Genomic DNA, 27,321 nt, shown 5'->3' on the forward strand with positions numbered 1-27,321 from the left:
GTGTGGGGTAGTGCAGTGGTTCCCCACCTTTTCCAGTTACTGTACCACCAACTGAATTTTGCTCTGTCCGAGGTACACCTGAAGTACTGTGAGAGAAAAATTACGAATTTACCTTTTCATTTCTTATTAATGGTTAACAATTCATATTTAACTAATAGTAAGACATTTCTGTCCTACTAATGCTGTGTTTTTATGGTTTCCACTCTAGTTCCCTGCAGTCAATATGGGCGTATGGTCACTAGAGATGGCTTGAGCTGACAAATGAGTTAAAGACTGTATTACATAGACAAGAATGTGTTTTACTAGAGATAGCTTTGGAGTAGAACAATCCCTCATTGTCTCAAAATCATCCCTGCATCTGAGAAACTAAGCTAGGGTAGGGGTTAAGACAACAACCCCATGCAGATAACGACCGGATTAACCCAGAGTGGCTTATGGTGCCCTTGGTCTACATGGGATGGGTGGAACCAGCCATGACTAAGCATTGTTAGTGTCAGCTATATAAAGAACACTGCATTTGCGTATAGGTTAGATTACTCGGCCGAACAGTCAAGAATGTTGGGTTGACTGGTCTCATTATTGCAATAATTAATCGAGATTAAATAAAGATGATTGTTTGAAGAAATGACAAAGTTTCTCTCACTTGATTAGAATATTCCACAACAGTACCCCGTCATGTGCATTTTACCAGTAGGCCTATGGTCCAGTGAGTCTTCTCAAGTACCCCCTGTGGATAAGCCAAGTCACCCCGGGGGTCCTAATACCGCAGGTTGGGAACCACTGGGGTAGTGTATGAAATGCAGGGAGTGTGAGGGAGAGTGGAGTATGTTCCTACCCAGGATGTCAGCTGTAGGTAGACAGGTGTGGTGGAGCTTCCCGCTGTAGAACTCCAGGCCGATGATGGCGAACATGAGAATGGCGAAGAACAAGAGCAGACCGATCTGGAGCAGAGGCACCATGGCCTTCATGATGGACTTCAGCACGATCTGCAAGCCTGGTGACACCACACACGTATATGAATAGTTAATGCCTGATTGCCTCTGGGAATAAGACATTGTAGTAGAGTACAGACAGAGGTATTATGATACTGTAACTGATTAATATTTCAGCTGGTGATTGATATGCAGAGTACTTACTAGGGATCCCAGAGACCAGTTTGAGAGGCCTCAGGACTCGCACCGCCCTCAGAGTCCGCAGGTCCACGGGGATGTTCATGTGGGCCCCTGCTGTAGCCAGGATTCTGCCGACACATGTTTTCCAATGGAATAAATGGTTAATAGGTAGTGTGGTTTATGGATAAGGAACTTTGGGTGACAGAAGCGGTCTACGTTGAGGAAATCAAATTAACCCACAATTATATCATCTGATAACTTATCACATTCAGAGCGACACTATCAGTTTAACAGAATATTTCCATCATTCAGTATGGATTTGGGTAGAAAGCCAATAGCTTTTGTTGATGATTGAAATAAATTGTGCTGTCATGCTCACAACTCAAGCCAATCATCCATGAAAGCAATTCAGTATGTCCTTCTCTTATTCTTAATTGTGTCTAGGAAATGGTCCCTCTGTGTGTGGTTTGTTCCCTTTAAAAAATGGATTAGTTAGACCTTTCCTGACGAACAGCAAACCTTTAGGTTACAGCAGTTCTAATGGTTTCAACGTTATGTCCTTTAATGGTTTTCAATGGAACAAGTCCCAAACACACACTGTATAGTGTTTTGCAAGGGTGAAGGTATTGGGCTGGGTTTAACAATAACATGTTTTCTAATAATAAAGATGTTTTCTAAACATACGACTGCCATGCAATGGTTTATATTTGTATTCTTTTATTAGGGTTGTCACAACATTTAGTCACTAGCCCATATGTCCATCAAAATGTTGGGCTTGTAGGAAAAGTCTTCATATGAGAATTGCACCATATGGATAGCCCAGAGAGAGCCTCCATTTGTTAGAATACTCAACGATAGTTGTGTTGAAGCATTAGGTTGCTAAGAGAAGGACAAACTGAATGGCTTTCATGAAGGACTGGGTTGACCACACAATTGACAACACAATGTATTTTCATCATCAGTAAAAGCTATTGGTTTTCTGCTCAAAGATGCAAAGAAATGCTGTGATCTATTTAATAAACACAAGAGACCAGCAAAATGGATAAAAGGGTGTGGTGGCAGTAGCAGGAACAGTGGCACCTAGTTGGGAAAACTTGGTACTTTCATACTCATTTATGGTAAATAATGTAAGCAAATTCATTGGGGGGGAGGGACCATCACCAGAGTCACAGGAAATACATTACAAAGGATGAAAAAGCATACTCCAAACCACATCTTTATACTCCTTCTCAAACATAGAGAACTGATACTGTACACTGGTTGTTGGGGTGGGATTAGCGTGGGTTGTGTGTGTGTGTGTGTGGGGGGGGGGAATCCAACATTCCTCATGTCTTAGTCATTGTTAAAAATAAATATGATCCAAATCGGTTGTTAGGTACTATATTTATTGAAGATTATATGAATCCTATAAATTAAAATAGCCAATTTGGGTGCAATCAATTTGATCAAATACAATTTCACCAAAATAATGTTTCAAGAATGCTAATCTTATCTGTTTCTAACTACAGAAATTAGTTCAGAACAATCTGAGATGGTGGGTGTCATGGCTTGCTGAAATGACATGGAATAACCCTATTCACATCCCTCAACAACCCACATACATATTGACATCCCTCCACCCACGCACACAAACATTGAAAACATTTACAGCAGCCAACAGGAAGTAAAGAAAGGCAAATCAGTCTCTGTATTAACTGGACTTCCTGTACATTGTACTGTACACTACATTGCTAACGCCATACATGTATGACTTTGAACAGGCATTCATTCTATTCTATGTATAGATTCATCGATTAACTTCTGATAGTAAGTGCTGCGGATTGTGGGGGAGGGGGTGTGTGTTTGAGGAGGGTAGGCAGAAAGCACATTGCAGAAACTCAAGTGTGGGCCCACGCAATAGAGAGAGGGATGGAGAGAGAGAGAGAGAGAGGTGATAGAGAGACAGAAAGCGAGAGAGAGAGAGAGAGAGAGAGAGAGAGAGAGAGGTGATAGAGAGAGAGACAAAAAGAGAGAGAGAGAGAGAGAGAGAGAGAAAGAGAGAGTGAGAGAGAGAGCAGAGAGAGAATGTGGAGAGGTGTGGGAGTCTACAGCCATCAAACACATTGAACAAAAGCTGTAGCACTGCTGCTCCTTCATGGCTGATTGGGCAGAGAATTTCTTCTGACCACAGATCACTAGTTTCATGCAGCTGAATCCCTTCTGTCCAAACAAATCACCAGAACAACTGTAAAAATACAATCAATGCAAGGGAAAACCTCCATAAAATGCTTTGTCCAAGTTTCGTTTAGAGCCACAAGTCCAAAAGCCTGGTCCCAGATCCATTGCTGTCATTGTCAAGCCAAACACGATAATGAGTGCCAGTTGACATGACAGCACAAACAGACTGGCAGACCAGTCTGTCACATCTACACAGTCTAAATCCACCATGACCTGAACTGGAGAAATACACTAGCTATTAGAGAGAATGTTCAGAACACTCTTAGAACAAAGGGTTCCAAAAAAGTTATTCGGCTGTCCCCATTGGAGAACCGTTTTTGGTTCCAGGAAGAACCCTTTTTTGGTTCCAGGTAGAACCCTTTTGGATACCATGTAGAACCCTTTCCATAGAGGGTTCTACAAGGAACCCAAAAGGGTTCTACCTGGAACCAAAAAGGGTTCTTCAAAGGGTTCTTCTATGGGGACAGCCAAAGAAACCTTTAAGGTTCTAGATAGCACCTTTTTTTCTAAGAGTGTAGTTGTTAATGTAATGGATAGATATGAATTGCACGGCCAGATTTCTGGAATTTATTTATGCTGTTTCTGTGTTGGTTTGTTGTCGTTTGTTCACGTTACACTGAGTGGCTGCTCTACCTTCCCGGTCGCCTCATAGTGTAACACTGTATTGTACTGAAACTGACTTTTAAGTGGTTGAATTCATTACATGAACAGAATGTGGCCTGCCGGCCTCTCCCACACACCTCCACCTACACAGAGAACAACCACTGAACACAGGGAGGGAAATATAAGAAGAAAAAAAAGAGAAACTATTTGAACATCATGTTGCTGCCATTTTAAGAAGATTGCTTACAGCGAATGACAAGACATACAGAGGAGTCCTGTGTGTACGCCTATTGATGCCAGTACTAGTTTTAAGTGCATTGTCTTCCATTTAATGTTATAAACATAATGTTTTATAAAACATTCCGCATGCTTCCATTGGGATTAGAAAAGCAGGCGGCATTTATCCATTATTAGTCACCGAATAAATAGCTGGGCCTGTGTTTTCACAACGACTACCCACATGGGACTATAAACCATTGTTTATACAGTTCAATTAGCAAAGCATGATTGGAAATGAGACCCCTACACGATCTCTCTTTTAAAACTCAAGGTTAACACCCATGGTGAGTACTTCTAATGCAATATAACATGTCAATTCATTTCTTGAGTTCACTATCAAGGGCACAATAGGATTATGTGACTGAATGATGCACGATTGATTGGTTGAGTGATTATATGGTTAATTGATTAATTAATTGAGTGATTAACTTGTTAATTGATTGATTTAGGTGATAACTGCTGTAGAAAAAAAACATTTCTGTATACAGACTGAGAAGGAAAATGAAGGGGAACTAAGAGCTGGACTGAATATATGCTGAGGAGCACACACACACAAACACACACACACACACACACACACACACACACACACACACACACACACACACACACACACACACACACACACACACACAGTCACACACACACAGTCACACACACACACACACACACACACACACACACACAGTATGGAGTAGCTGTCTCTGTGCCAGATGGCTAATGAATCATTCAGAACACCCACCCAAATATATTATGCATTACAGCTAAGTGTCACACACACTCTCCAACAGGGACAGCAGAGAGACGCACAAGGGGCAGGGGGCAAAGGCTGGAGGACCGGGCTGGGGGGTGAGGGGAGCAGGGACGATGAGCTGGTCTGACACATACAGTAGAGAGAGAGGGGTGAGGGGAGCAGGGACGATGAGCTGGTCTGACACATACAGTAGAGAGAGAGGGGTGAGAGGAGCAGGGACGATGAGCTGGTCTGAAACATTCAGTAGAGAGAGAGGGGTGAGAGGAGCAGGGACGATGAGCTGGTCTGAAACATACAGTAGAGAGAGAGGGGTGAGAGGAGCAGGGACGATGAGCTAGTCTGACACATACAGTAGAGAGAGAGGGGTGAGGGGAGCAGGGACGATGAGCTGGTCTGACACATACAGTAGAGAGAGAGGGGTGAGAGGAGCAGGGACGATGAGCTGGTCTGACACATACAGTAGAGAGAGAGGGGTGAGGGGAGCAGGGACGATGAGCTGGTCTGACACATACAGTAGAGAGAGAGGGGTGAGGGGAGCAGGGACGATGAGCTGGTCTGACACATACAGTAGAGAGAGAGGGGTGAGAGGAGCAGGGACGATGAGCTGGTCTGAAACATTCAGTAGAGAGAGAGGGGTGAGAGGAGCAGGGACGATGAGCTGGTCTGAAACATACAGTAGAGAGAGAGGGGTGAGAGGAGCAGGGACGATGAGCTAGTCTGACACATACAGTAGAGAGAGAGGGGTGAGGGGAGCAGGGACGATGAGCTGGTCTGACACATACAGTAGAGAGAGAGGGGTGAGAGGAGCAGGGACGATGAGCTGGTCTGACACATACAGTAGAGAGAGAGGGGTGAGGGGAGCAGGGACGATGAGCTGGTCTGACACATACAGTAGAGAGAGAGGGGTGAGGGGAGCAGGGACGATGAGCTGGTCCGAAACATACAGTAGAGAGAGAGGGGTGAGAGGAGCAGGGACGATGAGCTGGTCTGACACATACAGTAGAGAGAGAGGGGTGAGAGGAGCAGGGACGATGAGCTGGTCTGACACATACAGTAGAGAGAGAGGGGTGAGGGGAGCAGGGACGATGAGCTGGTCTGACACATACAGTAGAGAGAGAGGGGTGAGAGGAGCAGGGACGATGAGCTGGTCTGAAACATACAGTAGAGAGAGAGGGGTCAGGGGAGCAGGGACGATGAGCTGGTCTGACACATACAGTAGAGAGAGAGGGGTGAGGGGAGCAGGGACGATGAGCTGGTCTGACACATACAGTAGAGAGAGAGGGGTGAGAGGAGCAGGGACGATGAGCTGGTCTGACACATACAGTAGAGAGAGAGGGGTGAGGGGAGCAGGGACGATGAGCTGGTCTGACACATACAGTAGAGAGAGAGGGGTCAGGGGAGCAGGGACGATGAGCTGGTCTGAAACATACAGTAGAGAGAGAGGGGTGAGGGGAGCAGGGACGATGAGCTGGTCTGACACATACAGTAGAGAGAGAGGGGTGAGAGGAGCAGGGACGATGAGCTGGTCTGACACATACAGTAGAGAGAGAGGGGTGAGGGGAGCAGGGACGATGAGCTGGTCTGACACATACAGTAGAGAGAGAGGGGTGAGGGGAGCAGGGACGATGAGCTGGTCTGAAACATACAGTAGAGAGAGAGGGGTGAGAGGAGCAGGGACGATGAGCTGGTCTGACACATACAGTAGAGAGAGAGGGGTGAGAGGAGCAGGGACGATGAGCTGGTCTGAAACATACAGTAGAGAGAGAGGGGTGAGAGGAGCAGGGACGATGAGCTAGTCTGACACATTCAGTAGAGAGAGAGGGGTGAGAGGAGCAGGGACGATGAGCTGGTCTGACACATACAGTAGAGAGAGAGGGGTGAGGGGAGCAGGGACGATGAGCTGGTCTGACACATTCAGTAGAGAGAGAGGGGTGAGAGGAGCAGGGACGATGAGCTGGTCTGACACATACAGTAGAGAGAGAGGGGTGAGGGGAGCAGGGACGATGAGCTGGTCTGACACATACAGTAGAGAGAGAGGGGTGAGAGGAGCAGGGACGATGAGCTGGTCTGACACATACAGTAGAGAGAGAGGGGTCAGGGGAGCAGGGACGATGAGCTAGTCTGACACATTCAGTAGAGAGAGAGGGGTGAGAGGAGCAGGGACGATGAGCTGGTCTGAAACATACAGTAGAGAGAGAGGGGTCAGGGGAGCAGGGACGATGAGCTGGTCTGACACATACAGTAGAGAGAGAGGGGTGAGAGGAGCAGGGACGATGAGCTGGTCTGAAACATACAGTAGAGAGAGAGGGGTCAGGGGAGCAGGGACGATGAGCTGGTCTGACACATTCAGTAGAGAGAGAGGGGTGAGAGGAGCAGGGACGATGAGCTGGTCTGACACATACAGTAGAGAGAGAGGGGTGAGAGGAGCAGGGACGATGAGCTGGTCTGACACATACAGTAGAGAGAGAGGGGTGAGAGGAGCAGGGACGATGAGCTGGTCTGACACATACAGTAGAGAGAGAGGGGTGAGGGGAGCAGGGACGATGAGCTGGTCTGACACATACAGTAGAGAGAGAGGGGTGAGAGGAGCAGGGACGATGAGCTGGTCTGACACATACAGTAGAGAGAGAGGGGTCAGGGGAGCAGGGACGATGAGCTGGTCTGAAACATACAGTAGAGAGAGAGGGGTGAGGGGAGCAGGGACGATGAGCTGGTCTGACACATACAGTAGAGAGGGGTGAGAGGAGCAGGGACGATGAGCTGGTCTGAAACATACAGTAGAGAGAGAGGGGTGAGAGGAGCAGGGACGATGAGCTGGTCTGAAACATACAGTAGAGAGAGAGGGGTGAGAGGAGCAGGGACGATGAGCTGGTCTGACACATACAGTAGAGAGAGAGGGGTGAGAGGAGCAGGGATGATGAGCTGGTCTGACACATACAGTAGAGAGAGAGGGGTGAGAGGAGCAGGGACGATGAGCTGGTCTGAAACATACAGTAGAGAGAGAGGGGTGAGAGGAGCAGGGACGATGAGCTGGTCTGACACATACAGTAGAGAGAGAGGGGTGAGAGGAGCAGGGACGATGAGCTGGTCTGACACATACAGTAGAGAGAGAGGGGTGAGGGGAGCAGGGACGATGAGCTGGTCTGACACATACAGTAGAGAGAGAGGGGTGAGAGGAGCAGGGACGATGAGCTGGTCTGAAACATACAGTAGAGAGAGAGGGGTCAGGGGAGCAGGGACGATGAGCTGGTCTGACACATACAGTAGAGAGAGAGGGGTCAGGGGAGCAGGGACGATGAGCTGGTCTGACACATACAGTAGAGAGAGAGGGGTGAGAGGAGCAGGGACGATGAGCTGGTCTGACACATTCAGTAGAGAGAGAGGGGTGAGGGGAGCAGGGACGATGAGCTGGTCTGACACATACAGTAGAGAGAGAGGGGTGAGAGGAGCAGGGACGATGAGCTGGTCTGACACATACAGTAGAGAGAGAGGGGTGAGAGGAGCAGGGACGATGAGCTGGTCTGACACATACAGTAGAGAGAGAGGGGTGAGGGGAGCAGGGACGATGAGCTGGTCTGAAACATACAGTAGAGAGAGAGGGGTGAGGGGAGCAGGGACGATGAGCTGGTCTGAAACATACAGTAGAGAGAGAGGGGTCAGGGGAGCAGGGACGATGAGCTGGTCTGACACATACAGTAGAGAGAGAGGGGTGAGAGGAGCAGGGACGATGAGCTGGTCTGAAACATACAGTAGAGAGAGAGGGGTGAGAGGAGCAGGGACGATGAGCTGGTCTGAAACATACAGTAGAGAGAGAGGGGTGAGAGGAGCAGGGACGATGAGCTGGTCTGACACATACAGTAGAGAGAGAGGGGTGAGGGGAGCAGGGACGATGAGCTGGTCTGACACATACAGTAGAGAGAGAGGGGTGAGAGGAGCAGGGACGATGAGCTGGTCTGACACATACAGTAGAGAGAGAGGGGTGAGAGGAGCAGGGACGATGAGCTGGTCTGACACATACAGTAGAGAGAGAGGGGTGAGAGGAGCAGGGACGATGAGCTGGTCTGACACATTCAGTAGAGAGAGAGGGGTGAGGGGAGCAGGGACGATGAGCTGGTCTGACACATACAGTAGAGAGAGAGGGGTGAGAGGAGCAGGGACGATGAGCTGGTCTGAAACATACAGTAGAGAGAGAGGGGTGAGGGGAGCAGGGACGATGAGCTGGTCTGACACATTCAGTAGAGAGAGAGGGGTCAGGGGAGCAGGGACGATGAGCTGGTCTGACACATACAGTAGAGAGAGAGGGGTGAGGGGAGCAGGGACGATGAGCTAGTCTGACACATTCAGTAGAGAGAGGGGTGAGGGGAGCAGGGACGATGAGCTGGTCTGACACATACAGTAGAGAGAGAGGGGTGAGGGGAGCAGGGACGATGAGCTGGTCTGACACATTCAGTAGAGAGAGAGGGGTGAGGGGAGCAGGGACGATGAGCTGGTCTGACACATACAGTAGAGAGAGAGGGGTGAGGGGAGCAGGGACGATGAGCTGGTCTGACACATTCAGTAGAGAGAGAGGGGTGAGAGGAGCAGGGACGATGAGCTGGTCTGAAACATACAGTAGAGAGAGAGGGGTCAGGGGAGCAGGGACGATGAGCTGGTCTGACACATACAGTAGAGAGAGAGGGGTGAGGGGAGCAGGGACGATGAGCTGGTCTGACACATACAGTAGAGAGAGAGGGGTGAGAGGAGCAGGGACGATGAGCTGGTCTGACACATTCAGTAGAGAGAGAGGGGTGAGGGGAGCAGGGACGATGAGCTGGTCTGACACATACAGTAGAGAGAGAGGGGTGAGAGGAGCAGGGACGATGAGCTGGTCTGACACATACAGTAGAGAGAGAGGGGTGAGAGGAGCAGGGACGATGAGCTGGTCTGAAACATACAGTAGAGAGAGAGGGGTCAGGGGAGCAGGGATGATGAGCTGGTCTGACACATACAGTAGAGAGAGAGGGGTGAGAGGAGCAGGGACGATGAGCTAGTCTGACACATTCAGTAGAGAGAGAGGGGTGAGGGGAGCAGGGACGATGAGCTGGTCTGACACATACAGTAGAGAGAGAGGGGTGAGGGGAGCAGGGACGATGAGCTGGTCTGACACATACAGTAGAGAGAGAGGGGTCAGGAGCAAAAGAGCGCGAGAACATGACTCAATGATGCACCACTGATTGATTGATTGATTGATGAATACTACATTGATTGGTGAGTAGTACAATGCAGTGTGGCAAAGAGGGTAGAGACATGGAGAGACATGGACTAGTGACTAAAGGGTTGCATGTTCAAATCCATGAAACAGAAAACTCCTAAACATACATAGTACTGTATAAGTGCATAATATACTGTAGCTATCCAGTTCTACTAATACATAATTGGAGTACCGACATATGCAATACAATTCACCTGGCATACAAATCTACGCTAATCAACGACATCCAATCCACCAGTACCAAACTTGTTGCCGGGGGAGTTACTGTAATTGAACATGTTCAGAATCCCAGCAAATCTGGGTTTTTCTACACACTCTCCCCATAAAAATTAAGAATTCTTAATTGAGCTCTGAGTCCCTGTAGATGAGGTTCCAACAATTTCATTAATTTCGGACGGAATGAAAGCCGCCAGCTACTGGCCCACTGGCCTTGTTTCATTTCCCAGTCGGCCGCCGCCGTGACATGTGTGCTGTTCCTCTTATGTCTGACTTACTTCCTAGATGGTGGAGGGGAGGGGAGGAGGGGAGGAGGGGAAGGGAGGAGGGGAGGAGGGGTGGGGGGGAGAGGGGGAACATGCCTTCCACCAGAAAGTATGTCACATAAGTTCTTTTGGAACTTTTGGAGAAAAATTATTGGGAAAAATATGTGTTTGACCAGATACATATTTCACAGTAAAACTAACAACTGACCGTCTGGTTTCCTATAAGGAATTTTATGAATAGTATTTAATTTTAGTCAAGTATGACAATTGAGTGCTTTTTCCACCACTGTACTTAAGTACATTTAAAACCATATAATTTTATACTACTCAAGTAGTATTTTACTGGGTGACTTTCATATTTTAGTAATTTAGTATGCATTTGGAAAGTATTCAGACCGCTTGACTTTTTCCACATTTTGTTACGTTACAGCCTTATTCCAAAATTGATTAAATTCATTGTTTCTCATCAATTTACACACAATACCCCATAATGACAAAGCAAAAACTGGTTTTTAGAAATTTTAGCAAATGTATAAAAAATCTCAAACTGAAATACCACATTTACATAAGTAATCAGACCCTTTACTCAGTACTTTGTTGAAGCACCGTTGGCAGCGATTACAGCCTTGAGTCTTCTTGGGTATGACGCTACAAGCTTGGCACAGCTGTATTTGGGAAGTTTCTCTCATTCTTCTCTGCAGATCCTCTCAAGCTCTGTCAGGTTGGATGGGGAGCGTTGCTGCACACCTATTTTCAGGCCTCTCCAGAGATGTTCGATCTGGTTCAAGTCCGGGGTCTGGCATTCAGAGACTTGTCCCGAAGCCACTCCTGCGTTGTCTTGGCTGTGTGTTTAGGGTCGTTGTCCTGTTGGGAGGTAAACCTTCATCCCAGTCTGAGGTCCTGAGCACTCTGGAGCAGGTTTTCATCAAGGATCTCTCTGTACTTTGCTCCGTTCATCTTTCCCTTAATCCTGACTAGACTCCCAATCCCTGCCGCTAAAAAACATCCCCACAGCATGATGTTGCCACCATCTTGCTTCACCGTAGGGATGGTGCCAGGTTTCCTCCAGACGTGACGCTTGACATTCAATTCAAACAGTTCAATCTTGGTTTCATCAGACCAGAGAATCTTGTTTGTCATGGTCTGAGACCTTTAGGTACCATTTGGCAAACTTCAAGTGGGCTATCATGTGCATTTTACTGAGGAGTGGCTTCCGTCTGGCCACTCTAGAATAAAGGCACGATTGGTGGAGTGCTGCAGAGATGGCTGTCTCCACAGTAGAACTCTGGAGCTCTGTCAGAGTGACCATCGGGTTCTTGGTCACCTCCCTTACCAAGGCCCTTCTCCCCCAATTGCTCAGTTTGGCTGGGCAGCTAGCTCTAGCAACAGACTTGGTGGTTACAAACTTCTTCCACTTAAGAATGATGGAGGCCACTGTTCTTGAGGACCTTCAATGCTGCAGAAATTCTGTCTCGGAGCTCTACGGATAATTCCTTCAACCTCATGGCTTGGTTTTTGCTCTGACATGCACTGTCAACTGTGGGACCTTATAGAGACAGGAGTGTGCCTTTCCAAATCATGTCCAATCAACTGAATTTAACACAGGTGGACTCCAATCAAGTTGTAGAAACATTTCAAGGATTATCAATGGAAACAGGCTGAGCTCAATTTCGAGTCTCATAGCAAAGGGTCTGAATACTTATGTAAATAAGGTATTAATTTTGTATATTTTATATAAATGTGCAAAAATGTCCTAAAAACTGTTTTCGCTTTGTCATTATGGGGTATTGTGTAGATGAGGATGTTTTTTATTGAATGCATTTTAGAATATGGCTGTAACGTAACAACATGTGGAAAAAGGGAAGGGATCTGAATACTTTCTGAATGCATTGTAGCAGATGATCTAATCCAGAGCGATTTACAGGAGAAATTAGGGTTAAGTGCCTTGCTCAAGGGCACATTGACAGATTTTTCACTTAGTCAGCTCAGGAGCTGAAACCACCAACCTTTCAGTTACTGGCTCATTGCTCTTCACTGCTCGTGTACCTGAGTCCTTTTCTATTAAGGTATCTTTACTTTTACTCAAGTATTACAATTAAGTATTTTATCCACCACTGTTATCGCTCACAATAATATGCAGTGCGCAGCATGCAATATACTGAACATGAGTAGCAATGAGTAGCAGGAAAAAGCATGACACATCTCTCATTTGAAATAGTGACACTTGTCAGGGGATGACGCATGGAACTGAAACAGCTCTGATTCACCCAGGTCCTGACCTGAGCTAGAGGCCCCGACAGGCATAGCGTATTAAAAACTCTCTCTCTCATACACACACAGACACACACAGATGACTACTCATGACACAATAAGAGTACAGCGTGGATGTTTTCGCTTTGACTCATTACTGGCTCAGACAAAAGGATGCACTTTACGAACCCCTCTATTCACTACAGTATGTGACTGCGCCAGACAGTTTGTCTGTCCTCGTAACACTTGAATCCAGAGACAGTACAGACATGGAGTGGTCTCTCTGACCTGGCGAGACCCCACACTGATTATTATAATTGAGTAACTGAAATATTTTGCACCAAGAGGCTCTGTTTCAGATTCTTCCATGTTTTTTAGACAGTGTGCGATGGGTATTTACTAAATGGTGATAGAACAGCTGTTGAGTTTGGGTCTGTCCTAAACGGTGTGTCAACGTGATGCAGGTCCTTTTATGTAAGTGCATTCAGTGAGAGAAAGTGGAGAGAGCGAGAGAGAGACGTGGGCGTTGGGGTGAGCTGTGATGTCAGCATGCCAACAGCCATCTTCCCTGTATACTGTATGCTGTATGCTGCTTCCCTACATACAACAGAAAATACCAAATATGGATGCCAAAAATGTTGACTTAGAGCATTATGAAGAAGTAAAGTGTTAGATAAACATAAAGCAGAAATGAACCCAATCGCTTTCTCTCTCTCTATGCTCTCTCTCTTTCTCACTACATTTACATGTAATTCACAGAGGCCCTGGGGGGCAAAACTAAACAGGTTTTCGACACGACAGCCAATCCACTTATCCACCCACCTATCTGCTGGCTGCATAGCCACACTGTGCAGGGGAAGCACACACTTCACCTTGTTATGCATAAGCACCTTTTTGTAATGATGAACAGCTATCTAACCAATCATTAATAGTAACTGCCTAACTGCAGAAGACAAGATCCATATGGATGTGTTTGCAAAAGAGTCCACAAGGAAAAACCCACTGTGGACACATGGCCACAGGTTTGGAGGTCACGGAGAGGAGACATAAGAGGCCCGTGCTGTCCCTCACCAGCTGAGCTCCAAGAAAATGTTCTGACTAAGGCCTTGAGGCCAAAACATTGGCACAAAATAAACAAGTGATATTTGTCCATCGTAAGTGTGCCAGAGCTTCTAGTCCAAATGTCCCACATAAATGCATAGCAATCCATATTTCACTAGTTGTAACTCACCCGCTGACCACCACGATGAAGTCCATGATATTCCATCCATTCCTCAGGTAGGAGCCTTTATGGAACACAAAGCCCAGTGCCACCAGCTTGATGCCAAACTCAAAACAGAAGATCCCAATGAAGTAAGGCTCAGTACACTCCTGTAGGGGGAAGATACAGTATGGATGCATTAGAACATCAGAGGGACACAAACCATATTGTACATTTACACAGGTATGTTTGTGAGGGTATGCACCCATGAGAATGTGTAGTTTAATGCAGTGTTCAAGTGCTAGTCCGAACTAGGAAACTCTGAAATTTCCGACTTGGTAACTCGTTGTAAAAAGATGATCCCGAGTTACCCACTTGGGAAGTATCAGAATCAACCAATCGGAAGCTCTACGCAAATACAAGTTTATTTATCGCTTTGGTACTATTTTCACAAGTATGTGGTAAAATTTCACAACTCTTAGTACAAAACTCAAAACAGATAATCAAAAAGGCCTTTTTTTTCAAAACTTTAAGCACATTTTCAATTGACGAAGTACAACACACAACATCCCACAGTAACTTTTTCACCAAAACGAATTAGTGTTTCATCTAGAAATACCTTTCCTATAAAGTAATCCTTTATGGGCCTTTCCCAATGCAATGGTCACATGCATACTTTTCACATGATTCTCTTCTCAATTGTTAAAATACATTTGACCATCACTTAATCCAACTGTGGTTAATGCTTAATCATTTAACCGTTTGGTAAACCTATAGATTTTAAACCGGTTTGTCCATTATATATGGATTTTGAGAACTACAGAAATAATGTGTTTTTTTTGTAAAGTAGAAACATCTAAATTACATGTATGATACATGATAACCACACACAATGACTACTCGTTATTGTTAATTGATTTTACATAGTGGTAACCACCTTGGTCACCATGTAAAAGGGTGTGTGTAAACATGGAGCAGGATAGACAGAAAGGGGGAGGAAGAAATCAAAGAGCTCGTGGACAAGGGGCCCATCAGAGAGGTGGGCATGGGCCACATCAAAGAGGTGGACATCAGAGAGAGGGAGGCAGACGGCAGGGAACTGCTGTGTCTAATGAAGTCATGGCCATCGTCGTTGAAGATGTGGTAAACAGAGTCCTTGCCATGGCAGAGGCTGCCAGATTAGTTCACCCCAATCTGAAAAGATCAACTGTCAATTTGATCAAGAGAACATTTCGCCAAGAAAACTGGTAAGTCTGCAGGATATGCACTATGCTTTACCATTACATGTACAGTAAATGACATATAGTAATGCATGTAAATTCCCAAAACATGTTTGAATTCTTAAGGTATGATCTATTGACAGTATACTCTGTTCTACCCTCAGAATTGACAGAAGACCCCGTGGTGGTGGCCGTGGCAGTGTGCTGACCGACCAGCAGGAGTTGACTTATGGCTGTCCGAAATAAAGCAGAACGTTGAGGAGAACATTGACACCTTTGCCAATGTGGCATCCATCAGCCTACCAACAATCGCCTTCCTTTAGAAGAGGCACCAGGTATCTATGAAACATATTTACCTGGTGCCTTTCGAGAGAAACAACGACCTAATGAAACAACTGCAGGCCGAGTATGTTCTTGTACAGCACTATATACTGTATTACTGTTACTATTTGATGCACATGCTACCTCGCAATACCATATTGGAACTATTCTGTAAAAATAACTCACCAAAATATATTTTTCGAGGGTGTTGGTGCTTGGTCCTGCTGTGAACCATCACGAGTAAATCTTTGTTGATGAAGCGGGCTTCAACCTGGCCAAAACTCGACGCCGTGGGTGGAACCTCATCGGCCAATTTTCTGTCAATTTTGTTGGCTAATGTAAGTGTATTGCCTAATGTGAAATCTGTGTAATCTACTGTAATGTATACTTCTAAGGGTGATTTGAAACATATCTTGCATTGTTTGCTATTGGTTTAACTGGTAGTTAAAAGTACTAATTGTAAAAGATCATTATGTTGTGTTTTGGTGAGTAAACGAATGTTCTCATTAAATTTCACATTAAAGATATTTTCAATCAATGGTTGTGTGGTGAGAGATTTTTACAATCTAAAAGGATCCCGAGTGGCACAGCGGTCTAAGGCACTGCATCTTAGTGCAAGAGGCGTCACTACAGTCCCTGGTTTCGATCTCCAGGCTACATCACATCTGGCCGTGATTACTAGTCCCATAGGGCGGTGCACAATTGGCCCAGTGTCGTCCGGGTTTGGCCGGGGTAGGGCGTCATTGTAAATAACAATTTGTTCATAACTGACTTGCCTGGTTAAACAAAAATGACAGGTTTTGAGTGAAGGACTGGCAGTGTGACTAGTTTGGAGTTTTTGTACTAAGAGTTGTGAAAATGTACCACATACTTGTGAAAATACCAAAGCCATTAAAAAAACCTGTAAGTTAGGTTCCGAGTTTCTGATAGCACGTGAACGCGGCATATTACAGCCAAACCTAAAAAACCCAGAAGCCATAGGTCCGAATGGCAATTAGACTTGTTAACCTGGAAATGGGCTGCTACGTATATTGCTTACTGTAAAGTAATGTGCATCCCAAATGGCACCCTATTCCCAATATAGTGCACTACTTACAGTTGAAGTCGGAAGTTTATATACACCTTAGCCAAATACATTTAAACTCAGTTTTTCACAATTCCTGACATTTGATCCAAGTAAAAATTCCCTGTCTTAGGTCAGTTAGGATCACCACTTTATTTTAAGAATGTGAAATGTCAGAATAATAGTAGAGAGAATTATTCATTTCAGCTTTTATTTCTTTCATCGCATTCCCAGTGGGTCAGAAGTTTACATACACTCAATTAGTATTTAGTAGCATTGCCTTTAAATTGTTTAACTTGGGTCAAACGTTTCGGGTAGCCTTCAACAAGCTTCCCACAATAAGTTGGGTGAGTTTTGGCCCATTCCTCCTGACAGAGCTGGTGTAACTGAGTCAGGTTTGTAGGCCTCCCTGCTCTCACACGCTTTTTCAGTTCTGCCCACACATTTTCTATAGGATTGAGGTCAAGGCTTTGTGATGGCCACTCTAATACCTTGACTTTGTTATCCTTAAGCCATTTTGCCACAACTTTGGAAGTACAGTCGTGGCCAAAAGCTTTGAGAATGAGACAAATATTAATTTTCACAAAGTTTGCGGCTTCAGTGTCTTTCGATATTGTTGTCAGATGTTACTATGGAATACTAAAGTATAATTACAAGCATTTCACAAGTGTCAAAGGCTTTTATTGACAATCACATGAAGTTGATGCAAAGAGTCAATATTTGCAGTGTTGATCCTTATTTTTAAAGACCTCTGCAATCCACCCTGGCATGCTGTCAGTTAACTTCTGGGCCACATCCTGACTGATGGCAGCCCATTCTTGCATAATTAATGCTTGGAGTTCGTCAGAATTTGTGGGTTTTTGTTTGTCCAACCGCCTCTTGAGGATAGACCACAAGTTCTCAATGGGATTAAGGTCTGGTGAGTTTCCTGGCCATGGACCCTAAATATCAATGTTTTGTTCCCCGAGCCACTTAGTTATCACTTTTGCCTTATGGCAAGGTACTCCATCATGCTGGAAAGGGCATTGTTCGTCAGCAAACTGTTCCTGGATGGTTGGGAGAAGTTGCTCTCGGGGGATGTGTTGGTACCATTCCTTATTCATGGCTGTGTTCTAAGGCAAAATTGTGAGTGAGCCCACTCCCTTGGCTGAGAAGCAACCCCACACATGAATGGTCTCAGGATGCTTTACTGTTGGCATGACACAGGACTGATGGTAGCACTCACCTTGTCGTCTCCGGACAAGCTTTTTTCCGTACGCCCCAAACAACCGGAAAGGGGATTCATCAGAGAAAATGACTTTACCCCAGTCCTCAGCAGTCCAATCCCTGTACCTTTTGCAGAATATCAGTCTGTCCCCGATGTTTTTCCTGGAGAGAAGTAGTTTCTTTGCTGCCCTTCTCGACACCGGGCCATCCTCCAAAAGTCTTTGCCTCACTGTGCGTGCAGATGCACTCACACCTGCTTGCTGCCATTCCCGAGCAAGCTCTGTACTAGTGGTGCCCTGATCCCGCAGCTGAATCAACTTTAGGAGACGGTCCTTCTTCACAAGAATTGAACCGCTCTCCTTGAAGTTCTTGATGATCCTATAAATGGTTGATTTAGGTGCAATCTTACTGGCAGCAATATCCTTGCCTGTGAAGCCCTTTTTGTGCAAAGCAATGATGACGGCACGTGTTTCCTTGCAAGTAACCATGACTGACAGAGGACGAACAATGATTCCAAGCACCACCCTCCTTCTGAAGTTTCCAGTCTGTTATTCGAACTCAATCAGCATGACAGAGTGATCTCCAGCCTTGTCCTCGTCAACACTCACACCTGTGTTAACGAGAGAATCACTGACATGACGTCAGCTGGTCCTTTTGTGGCAGGGCTGAAATGCAGTGGAAATGTTTTTGGGGGATTCAGTTCATTTGCATGGCAAAGAGGGACTTTGCAATTAATGGCAATTCACCTGATCACTCTTCATAACATTCTGGAGTATATGCAAATTGCCACCATACAAACTGAGGCAGCAGACTTTGTGAAAATTATTATTTGTGTCATTCTCAAAACTTTTGGCCACGACTGTATGCTTGGGGTCATTGTCCATTTGGAAGACCCATTTGCGACCAAGCTTTAACTTCCTGACTGATGTCTTGAAATGTTGCTTCAATATAGCCACATAATTTACCTGATGCCATCTATTTTGTGAAGTGCATCAGTCCCTCCTGCAGCAAAGCACCGCCACAACATGATGCTGCCACCCCGTGCATCACGGTTGGGATGGTGTTCTTCGGCTTGCAAGCATCCCCCTTTTTCCTCCAAACATAACGATGGTTATTATGGCCAAAGAGTTCTATTTTTCTTTCATCAACCAGTGGACATTTCTCCAAAAAGTACGATCTTTGTCCCCATGTGCAGTTGCAAACCGTAGTCTGGCTTTTTTATGGCGGTTTTGGAGCAGTGGTTTCTTCCTTGCTGAGCGGCCTTTCAGGTTATGTCGATATAGGACTCTGTGGATATTGTGGATATTGATACTTTTGTACCTGTTTCCTCCAGCATCTTCACAAGGTCCTTTGCTGTTGTTCTGTGACTGATTTGCACTTTTCGCACTAAAGTACGTTCATCTCTAGGAGACAGAATGCGTCTCCTCCCTGAGCGGTATGACGGCTGCGTGGTCCCATGGTGTTTATACTTGCGTACTATTGTTTGTACAGATGAACGTGGTACCTTCAGGCATTTGGAAATTGCTCCCAAGGATGAACCAGACTTGTGGAGGTCTACAATTTATTTTCTGAGGTCTTGGCTGATTTCTTTTCATTTTCCCATGATGTCAAGCAAAGAGGCACTGAGTTTGAAGGTAGGCCTTGAAATACATCCACAGGTACACCTCCAATTGACTCAAATGATGTCAATTAGCCTATCAGAAGCTTCTAAAGCCATTACATCATTTTCTGGAATTTTCCAAGCTGTTTAAAGGCACAGTCAACCTAGTGTATGTAAACTGACCCACTGGAATTGTGATACAGTGAATTATCAGTGAAATAATCTGTCTGTAAACAATTGTTGGAAAAATGACTTGTGTCACGCACAAAGTAGTTGTCCTAACCGACTTGTCAAAACTATAGTTTGTTAACAAGAAATTTGTGGAGTGGTTGAAAAACAATAATTACTCCAACATAAGTGTATGTAAACTTGCGACTTCAACTGTAACTTTTTAGTTATGCGATGAAAGGTTCTTTGAGTGAATTGAATCATTCACGTTACATTTTACCACTTTAGACTGTACAAAACATCTTGTTCTCACTTACTGCCTCAAGACATTATGGTACTTGCAGTTTTCAACCAATACAACAGAAAGGTGTAAATAGTTCTGTCACATGTATTGCAATAAAATACATAGACTTCACTTGTAAACTGTAATAATAAATAATTATGTCTGGCTATGAATAAACTGTAAACGCTATAACACATTTAAGTTACAACACTATATAGTGAATAGGGTACCATTTGAGATGCAGCCTAAATGCCTAATATTAACCGATCAAGGCCTGTAGTCTCACCAGTCTTTTGGCCATGGGGGTCTTGTCCTCCCCAGGAAGATGTTGCTCCAGGGCCAGGACGATGCAGTTGGCCGTGATGGTCGCCAGGATCACCCACTCAAACGGTGTAAGGGCCACAAGGTTAAGGACAGGGCTTTTTTACATGATTATATACAGTTCAAGACAATCGTGACAAACCAATGATAATGACAATGCTGATTATATTGGAATGGAAACTATTATATATACACTGAGAATACAAAACATTGCAACTCAATATTAGGAAGGTGTCCCTAATGTTTGCTATACTCAGGTTATACAGAATGGCTGTGGATGTTGGTAGTTACAGTTAAATTAGAATTGTATGGATGGATTATTAGATGACGGATGGATGGACAATGGAATGGTTCAAATGGAGACTGGCATCAAAGCAGTCAGAGCTAATGTAGTATCCATGGCAACAACCTTTTACAGTAACATTTATCTGAGTGTGCTCAAAAGTCACTTTGGCCTGAGAGCCTCTTTCCCACAGGGCAACACTTCGAGGGACCTGTTGTATGTAAACTGTGATACCCACAGCTTTGCTGCTGCATCACTCTGTTAATGGTGTGTGTGTGTGTGTGTGTGTGTGTGTGTGTGTGTGTGTGTGTGTGTGTGTGTGTGTGCAGCCGTGTGTGCATGAGAGACTGTGTTTGTCTTGGCTATCGTAAGAGGCGCCACATGAGACACTTTCTCCTTCATTATTAATTTCTAGCCTTGAGTGAAAATGGTGTCATTAACTCACTGAGGAGGGCTGTGGCGGGGGCCTCTGGGAGCTACTGTAAATCACATTGATGAGTCTTCATCATGTCGGCACGACTCAAACTAGTTACAAATAGCCAATCTCAATAAGAAAATAATACTCCTCAACAAAATAATACTCCTCAACAAAATAATACTCCTCAACAAAATAATACTCTCCAGAGCCTTGACTTCCATTAGTCATTCACAGCCACTTGAATGAATATTCACCACCAACAACTAGACCTGGGTTCAAAAAGTATAGTTTTCTTTAAAATAGGTTTGATTGAACCTGCCTGGAAGTGCCAGGTGGGCGGGACTTGCACTTTTGGGACTTTTCTATTAGTTCCATTGCCTCACACAAGCTCAATCAAGTGCAGAAAACAAAAGACTATCTGGTCCTGAACACTGACAGTCTCACATTCACACTCACACTCAGCATGACTACCTGTCAAAATAAAGGTAAAAAAATGATATTTATAAAATATTTTAAAAAATACCTCCAACCATCTGTGTTCAGCTTGTCTTGACCACTCTGGTTGTACACCCACACAACAACTGGGATGGTGGTTAAATAACAGGAAGCAGTAGAGTGGCACAACGTATGATGATACATCTCAAAAGAGCAGTGTATTGCATTATGGAATCAATGCATTATCTGTAAAGCACAATAACGTATTAGTATAAGCATTATACCGTATGTATAAGCATGACAAAACTCAGCAGTCTCTGTGGTCTTTGGTGGATAATGATAGATTTAGCATAGAAAAAGGCAACAACAAAAACATGTGTATTTCGGACTAATAGACTGACTAATAGACAAATGTACCTCAAAAAATGAAGAAAATAAAAAAGAAGAACAAACTGAAGGCCTACTATAACAGTCCAATCAAATCTAAAGAACTCAATTAAAAGTGAGGACTGAGGACAGCCATTTTAATATAGATAAGTATCGGCGCTGTCCATTGTGCTGATATGCACCACAGTCAAAGTAGCAGTTAGCAATACTGTTTGACAACGGACGGACAACACAAAACAAATCTTGAGTGCTGTGATATTCAGGTAGACATAACGTGTGAGTGAGTATGTATAGTATAAGGAAGGATATGGCCATTCTATGATCCTCTTGGCGGTTTTCCGAATTAAATTGTCCTCGGCGAATATGAAGAGCGACCTGTTGACAGTGAGGCAGTTCTGCCGGTGGGGTATAGGGTTGTAGAGAGCCATGGTGCGCGCCCTCGCCGCTTTGGTTTGTTTTAGCGTCCCTGACCCTGTACCTGAAGCCGTGTCCCCGCCGTCCTCCCCGCGCTCCGGGTCCCCGGAGTCTCGGGAATCCATCGTCATCTGAACCTCATCTCCAAACCGAGCCATTCTATGGAGGGAAAAACCAGGATAAAACTTGCTATATGCTGTTGCCTTGGATATCAAAACAAATTAAAAAGCAAATTTGTTGGTAGAGTAATAAAATATCCATTGACAGCCGACCTGATGAGGCGCAAAGAGCCCCCCCCCCCAAACAAAAGTTACATGCAATGTCATTCCATACTGAAGTGAACTACAAAAGGTACATTTCCTGTTGAGTTTTCATACTAATAATGTATAACGATTTGATTACACGGATTGTAAAATATTTCCATCTAGATCACCCCATCTGTCCGGGCGAGTGAACGGTGATGGTTAGTCACGCTCCAGGCAAGTTTCAACATAAGCGAATCACTGGATAAACTCGGAACAGGAACAACATTCACCGACTTTTCACTTAACACTTTCTAAAAACATGTAAATTCAGTAACGTACACTATAGAATGCATATTTAGCCTAAACCCAGTTGATCTTCGTTAGACAATGGAGTCCACGGGACATGTATCCTCGTCTCCAAAAACTTTACGCATCTCCTCTCATCCAGTCAAAATAGATTTTGGTAACTTTCCGAAGCGACCAATTTGTATCTCTAAAACATTTTCGAATTCTTTTATCCGTTTAACAATGATACACGTAATTGTTTCTGCAGAGAGAACCATTTGGCGCTAGAATACTGGTTTGATCCGCGAACGATTATCTTTCAATGTGTTTACCTGCCGCCAAATGACCACGAAGCAGAGTGAGCGCGAGCTCCCGCACACTTGCGCAACCCCTCCCACGTCTTTCAGTAGCCTATGGCAATTTTCAACATAATGTATGTACATCTGAATGAGAATTGTCATGAGATAGAAAAATCATATTTCCGTTTCCATGGCAATATATATTTCAGTGTTCAAGGATGAACACTGACATTTTGTCAGAATTGGCAGTTTCCAAAAATACATATGGAAACTATCTATGCATTCTATCTCCATTATCCACACCATTCACATGCCCTTGTAAGTTCTACATTTAAAACAAGAACCAGAATTCCTAAGGGGGTGGGGTTAGAGGGGTGGGGGTAAAATCACCTCTGAAAGTAAAGGAACACATTAGTGATCCTAAGTGTTAGCATTATGTTAAAGTAAAGTACAGCTAGAAAATAAGGTGACAAACAATCTGCCCACACAAATAGGCCCCTTTCTCTGCAATGCATTTAAACAAACATGTCTTGCAAAGCATGACCTGTGTCATTGGTACCACTAGGTCACAGTCCTTGCATTAATTAACACACTATCAGCATAGCCTGCGTTTCTGTAGAGCCACCATCATAAGACTAAAACAAAGACTTGAGACAAAGAGAACTTATTGGAACCAAGAAAACTGCTGAAAGCCTCCCCAATTGAAAGGTAAACATTATCACACAAAGAAGTCTGGTTTCCTCTGGTGTTAAGGAACAGATTTCCATGTGTCCACCTTAAATGTTACATATTAGCTTTAAGCTACACAGTGAGAGCATTGAGATACAGTATGTTTATTAATGAAGACAGACTTGTAGGATAATATTAAAAATATTTAACCAATCCAGGTCATTGAGCTAATATTGGAATATAATGTCTGAAATAAAAATAGATCATGAAATAGATCTTGAGGAGCTGCCCCCCTTTATGTGGGAGAGAGAGGAGAAGAAAGCAGGGGCTTTCACACTAATTCAGAGTGTGATGGAGACCTAATTTGGCAACACGGGGCTCTCTCGTTCCATCTGCCACTGTTCTTCCCTTCCCAATGGGGACGGAGGGAGATGTGGTAATGGATCTTAAAAATGACCACCACTTCATCCCAACCCCACATCCCCCATCCCTCCCTCTATCCCTATGGGTATATGTGTAGATACTTTAGAAGGAGAGGGGGGGAGTGAGAGAGAAACAGAGAAATAGAAAATAGAAAGAGAGAGACAATAGTACTACAGTACATAAAGTGATATGTAAATATTTTTTAAACATCCATTACATAAAGCACCAGAAAAGACCCTAAGAGGTGGGCCTAAAATATTTGTCCATTTCTATGAACATGAAATTCGTTTTTCTCTCTCTTAGCAGTTGTTTCCATAGCGACACAGCTCTCTTGAATTTCTGCTATGTTCTTTTCATTTAGCCAACAAAAGCCATGTTGCACAATAGAGCAACCACTTCCTACAGAAATCGGTTTCTCCCCCAGGGCAACTCAGCTTCTGGCAAACCATGTCAAGGTTTCAGTCCCTCTAGATAAACGGAGGGGCCAATACCGCCTTCAAATAATATTTCACTCTGGTAAAATAAGTTAAATGAACGACTATGAGCGCTGCTCATATGTTGAAAGCATAGAATTAGAATACTAGAATGGACATTAACCTTCTTATGATGGGATAAAGGTCAGCCATTTTGGTCAGGGAGTTGGTAAACCATGGTTTGCCAGTGCTGTGATAAGATTATTGTGCAAAGTAATGAATTTGAAGAATGTATCTCCACTGTATGTTTGTTAGCTAGCTAGCCAGACAGTCTTAGAGGAATGATTCCATAAATGTTTTAATTAACTGCCAATATGCCAACATTCCATTCAAACAATGCAGTCAATCCACAGCCATACACTTTCTGAAATCAGCTGATGATAGAACTTAGACAAGTTGTAAATGCAACAAGTACTGATATTGTATCATATAATAGCGCTCACATTTTTCCAAGAAAACAAACATTAAGACAATTATGGTCTGTTTACATATATTTTAGAGGCAATTTTACAGAAAATTATATAACAATATTTTAGGTTGGCAATAATTATATTAGACAATGTCTGATATATCACATCTTACTTTTATTTTCCTGCATAAGTAAAATAAGGATTATACCTCTACTGCCATTCATTCCAATTAGATTGGTTTGGATTCCTCCCTGACCAATATAGCTGCCATTTTCAGCCCATTCTGGAACTTTGAAGGTTTATGAAATATCCCATCTAGTAATTTAATAGGATATATACGGTTGAATTCAACAACATTCCTATTCCAATATCTAACCATCAAAGTTGCACAAAGAAACACATTGATTCACATGGTTTGTTTCCAGATTGAGTCCAGTTGGAAGTGATTACTACCCAGTATTGATAGCTTAATCATGCATTCATCATTAGTTCAGCTCATCATCATCATACTCATCCTCATGCCTTCAGATGTCACTTCATAATACAAAGCATCAGAAGGGTTAGCATGGTTGACATCATCAGGAACAACAGAATGACCTTCAGTCTGTACTGGTGGGGTAACGGGATATAGTATGTGTGGTCCAAATCTGCACTACATCTCCACTATTATGTGTTTCAGAAGGACTTTCTGTATTGGAGATACAAAGAGGAGAAGAGCATTTCCGGTGCCATCTCTTGTGTCTCTAGACATGGAATGAAAAACTCATGATGTATTTATCTCTTCACAACACTCAGGAGGAGGACATTGTAATAAATAGGCACAGTCCTTTTGAAACATATTCCTTTGGAAGGGGGAGAAATGTATGCAGCTGACATGCACCACGAGTTAAAACATTAATGGGTGTACTTATCGGCAGAACTCAGAAGAGCGTTTATGTAATTGTCGACAGAGGATTTCACCCCGACCAACGCTGATTGGAGTGGCTTTAGCGTTTTTCTTTATCTCCGTTACCTAGCAACAGACACTCTCTATTCCTGAGTTATGTCGATCTGGTCCTACCAATAACTGAAGCTTATATAAACAGACATTATTAATAACCTAACTGTACACCACACCCCATCCTCTCCATCAAAGTTGCATTCTGATAATGATAAGTAATCCTTATCCTGTACAGTATAGATAATAGATGTCACTTCAAAAATGTATCATCTTCAGACCCACACTCGTATTTCATTAAAATTATTTGTTGCCTTTTGTAAGATACTTTGAATTACTTCAAAGTTTATTGAAAACAGTCATACACTACTTGTATAGCCTAATCATCTCTACTGCTCTTTGGATGTTAATTGTGAATATTTACAACAGCCACCATTCATACTTAGCAAATACCCAAACTCTTTTAAGTACATCTGGGAAGAACAAGAACTTCTCTTTCCAATATCATCGCCACTATCTATTTAATTTCCAACAGTATGCTTTGTTTGATTCTGTGGCATCCTCTAATGGTCAGATATGCACACTACACTAAGATAAACCCTACTGCCCAGCCTTTCTGCCAGACATTCTACTGCGAGGTGGGATTCAGGGGGAATGCGTGGGAATAACTGTATGAGTTCAAAAGTGAATATAATTTTGACATGTAAAAACTGTTGTTGAGGTGAATTCCCAGTGATTCCCAGACTGATTTTTCAAAATGATTCCAAACCTGATAGACACCATAGTGCAAGACTGAGTTGACCCATTGCGTTGAATGTTGCACATTGGAACATTGGGTTGCAACCAGAAATAAACAAGTCTCCCAATTATGTTTGGCTGTATATGATGAATGAGTGAGGGGGCGGTGGGGGGATGCGAAGCGAGAGAGAGTGTGCGAGTGTAGTAGGGATACAAAAGAGTAATTACGTAAGTGTGTATGACAGAGTGAGAGAGAGAGCGTGGAAAAGAGAGAATGAGAGAGAATGAGAGAAATTGAGAGGAAGCATGAGAGAGAGAGAAAGCATTAGAGAGAGAGAGAGAGAGAGAGAGAGAAAGCATTCGAGAGACAGAGACAAAGAGAGAATTACAACCAGAGAACACAGTATATACCAGAATGTGCTGTATGTACTGTATGATAAAGAAGATGTGCTGGGGGATGTGGGGAGAGAGGGGGTGGGGTTACCGGGATGGAGTGGCACTCCACAGTTGAGTGATGCTAAGGAGGTAATCAGAGCTCCAGAGATCAAAGTTCCACAAGCAAGCAACGCATACA

The 27,321-nt window shown here is 44.0% G+C and overlaps 1 protein-coding gene across 4 annotated transcripts in view; it reads right to left on the reverse strand.

Moving 5' to 3' along the window:
- LOC106569134 (voltage-dependent R-type calcium channel subunit alpha-1E) overlaps positions 1-27,321 on the reverse strand; it is a 73,683-nt gene that overhangs the window by 42,579 nt on the left and 3,783 nt on the right. For 3 of the 4 annotated variants that reach the window (XM_014140141.2, XM_014140142.2, XM_014140140.2), the window contains exons 3-7: positions 22,164-22,427; positions 20,297-20,402; positions 14,180-14,319; positions 1,137-1,240; positions 836-994 (exon numbers count right to left, since the gene is read on the reverse strand). In XM_014140141.2, the coding sequence (XP_013995616.1) occupies positions 836-994; positions 1,137-1,240; positions 14,180-14,319; positions 20,297-20,402; positions 22,164-22,427 (773 nt within the window). Of the gene's footprint in view, positions 1-835; positions 995-1,136; positions 1,241-14,179; positions 14,320-20,296; positions 20,403-22,163; positions 22,428-22,852; positions 23,141-27,321 lie in introns of those variants that run through there. The other variant, XM_014140143.2, reaches the window with a different exon arrangement.

The sequence above is a fragment of the Salmo salar genome, chromosome ssa14, assembly GCF_905237065.1.
Source record: "Salmo salar chromosome ssa14, Ssal_v3.1, whole genome shotgun sequence".
Classification (NCBI taxonomy): Eukaryota; Metazoa; Chordata; class Actinopteri; order Salmoniformes; family Salmonidae; genus Salmo; species Salmo salar.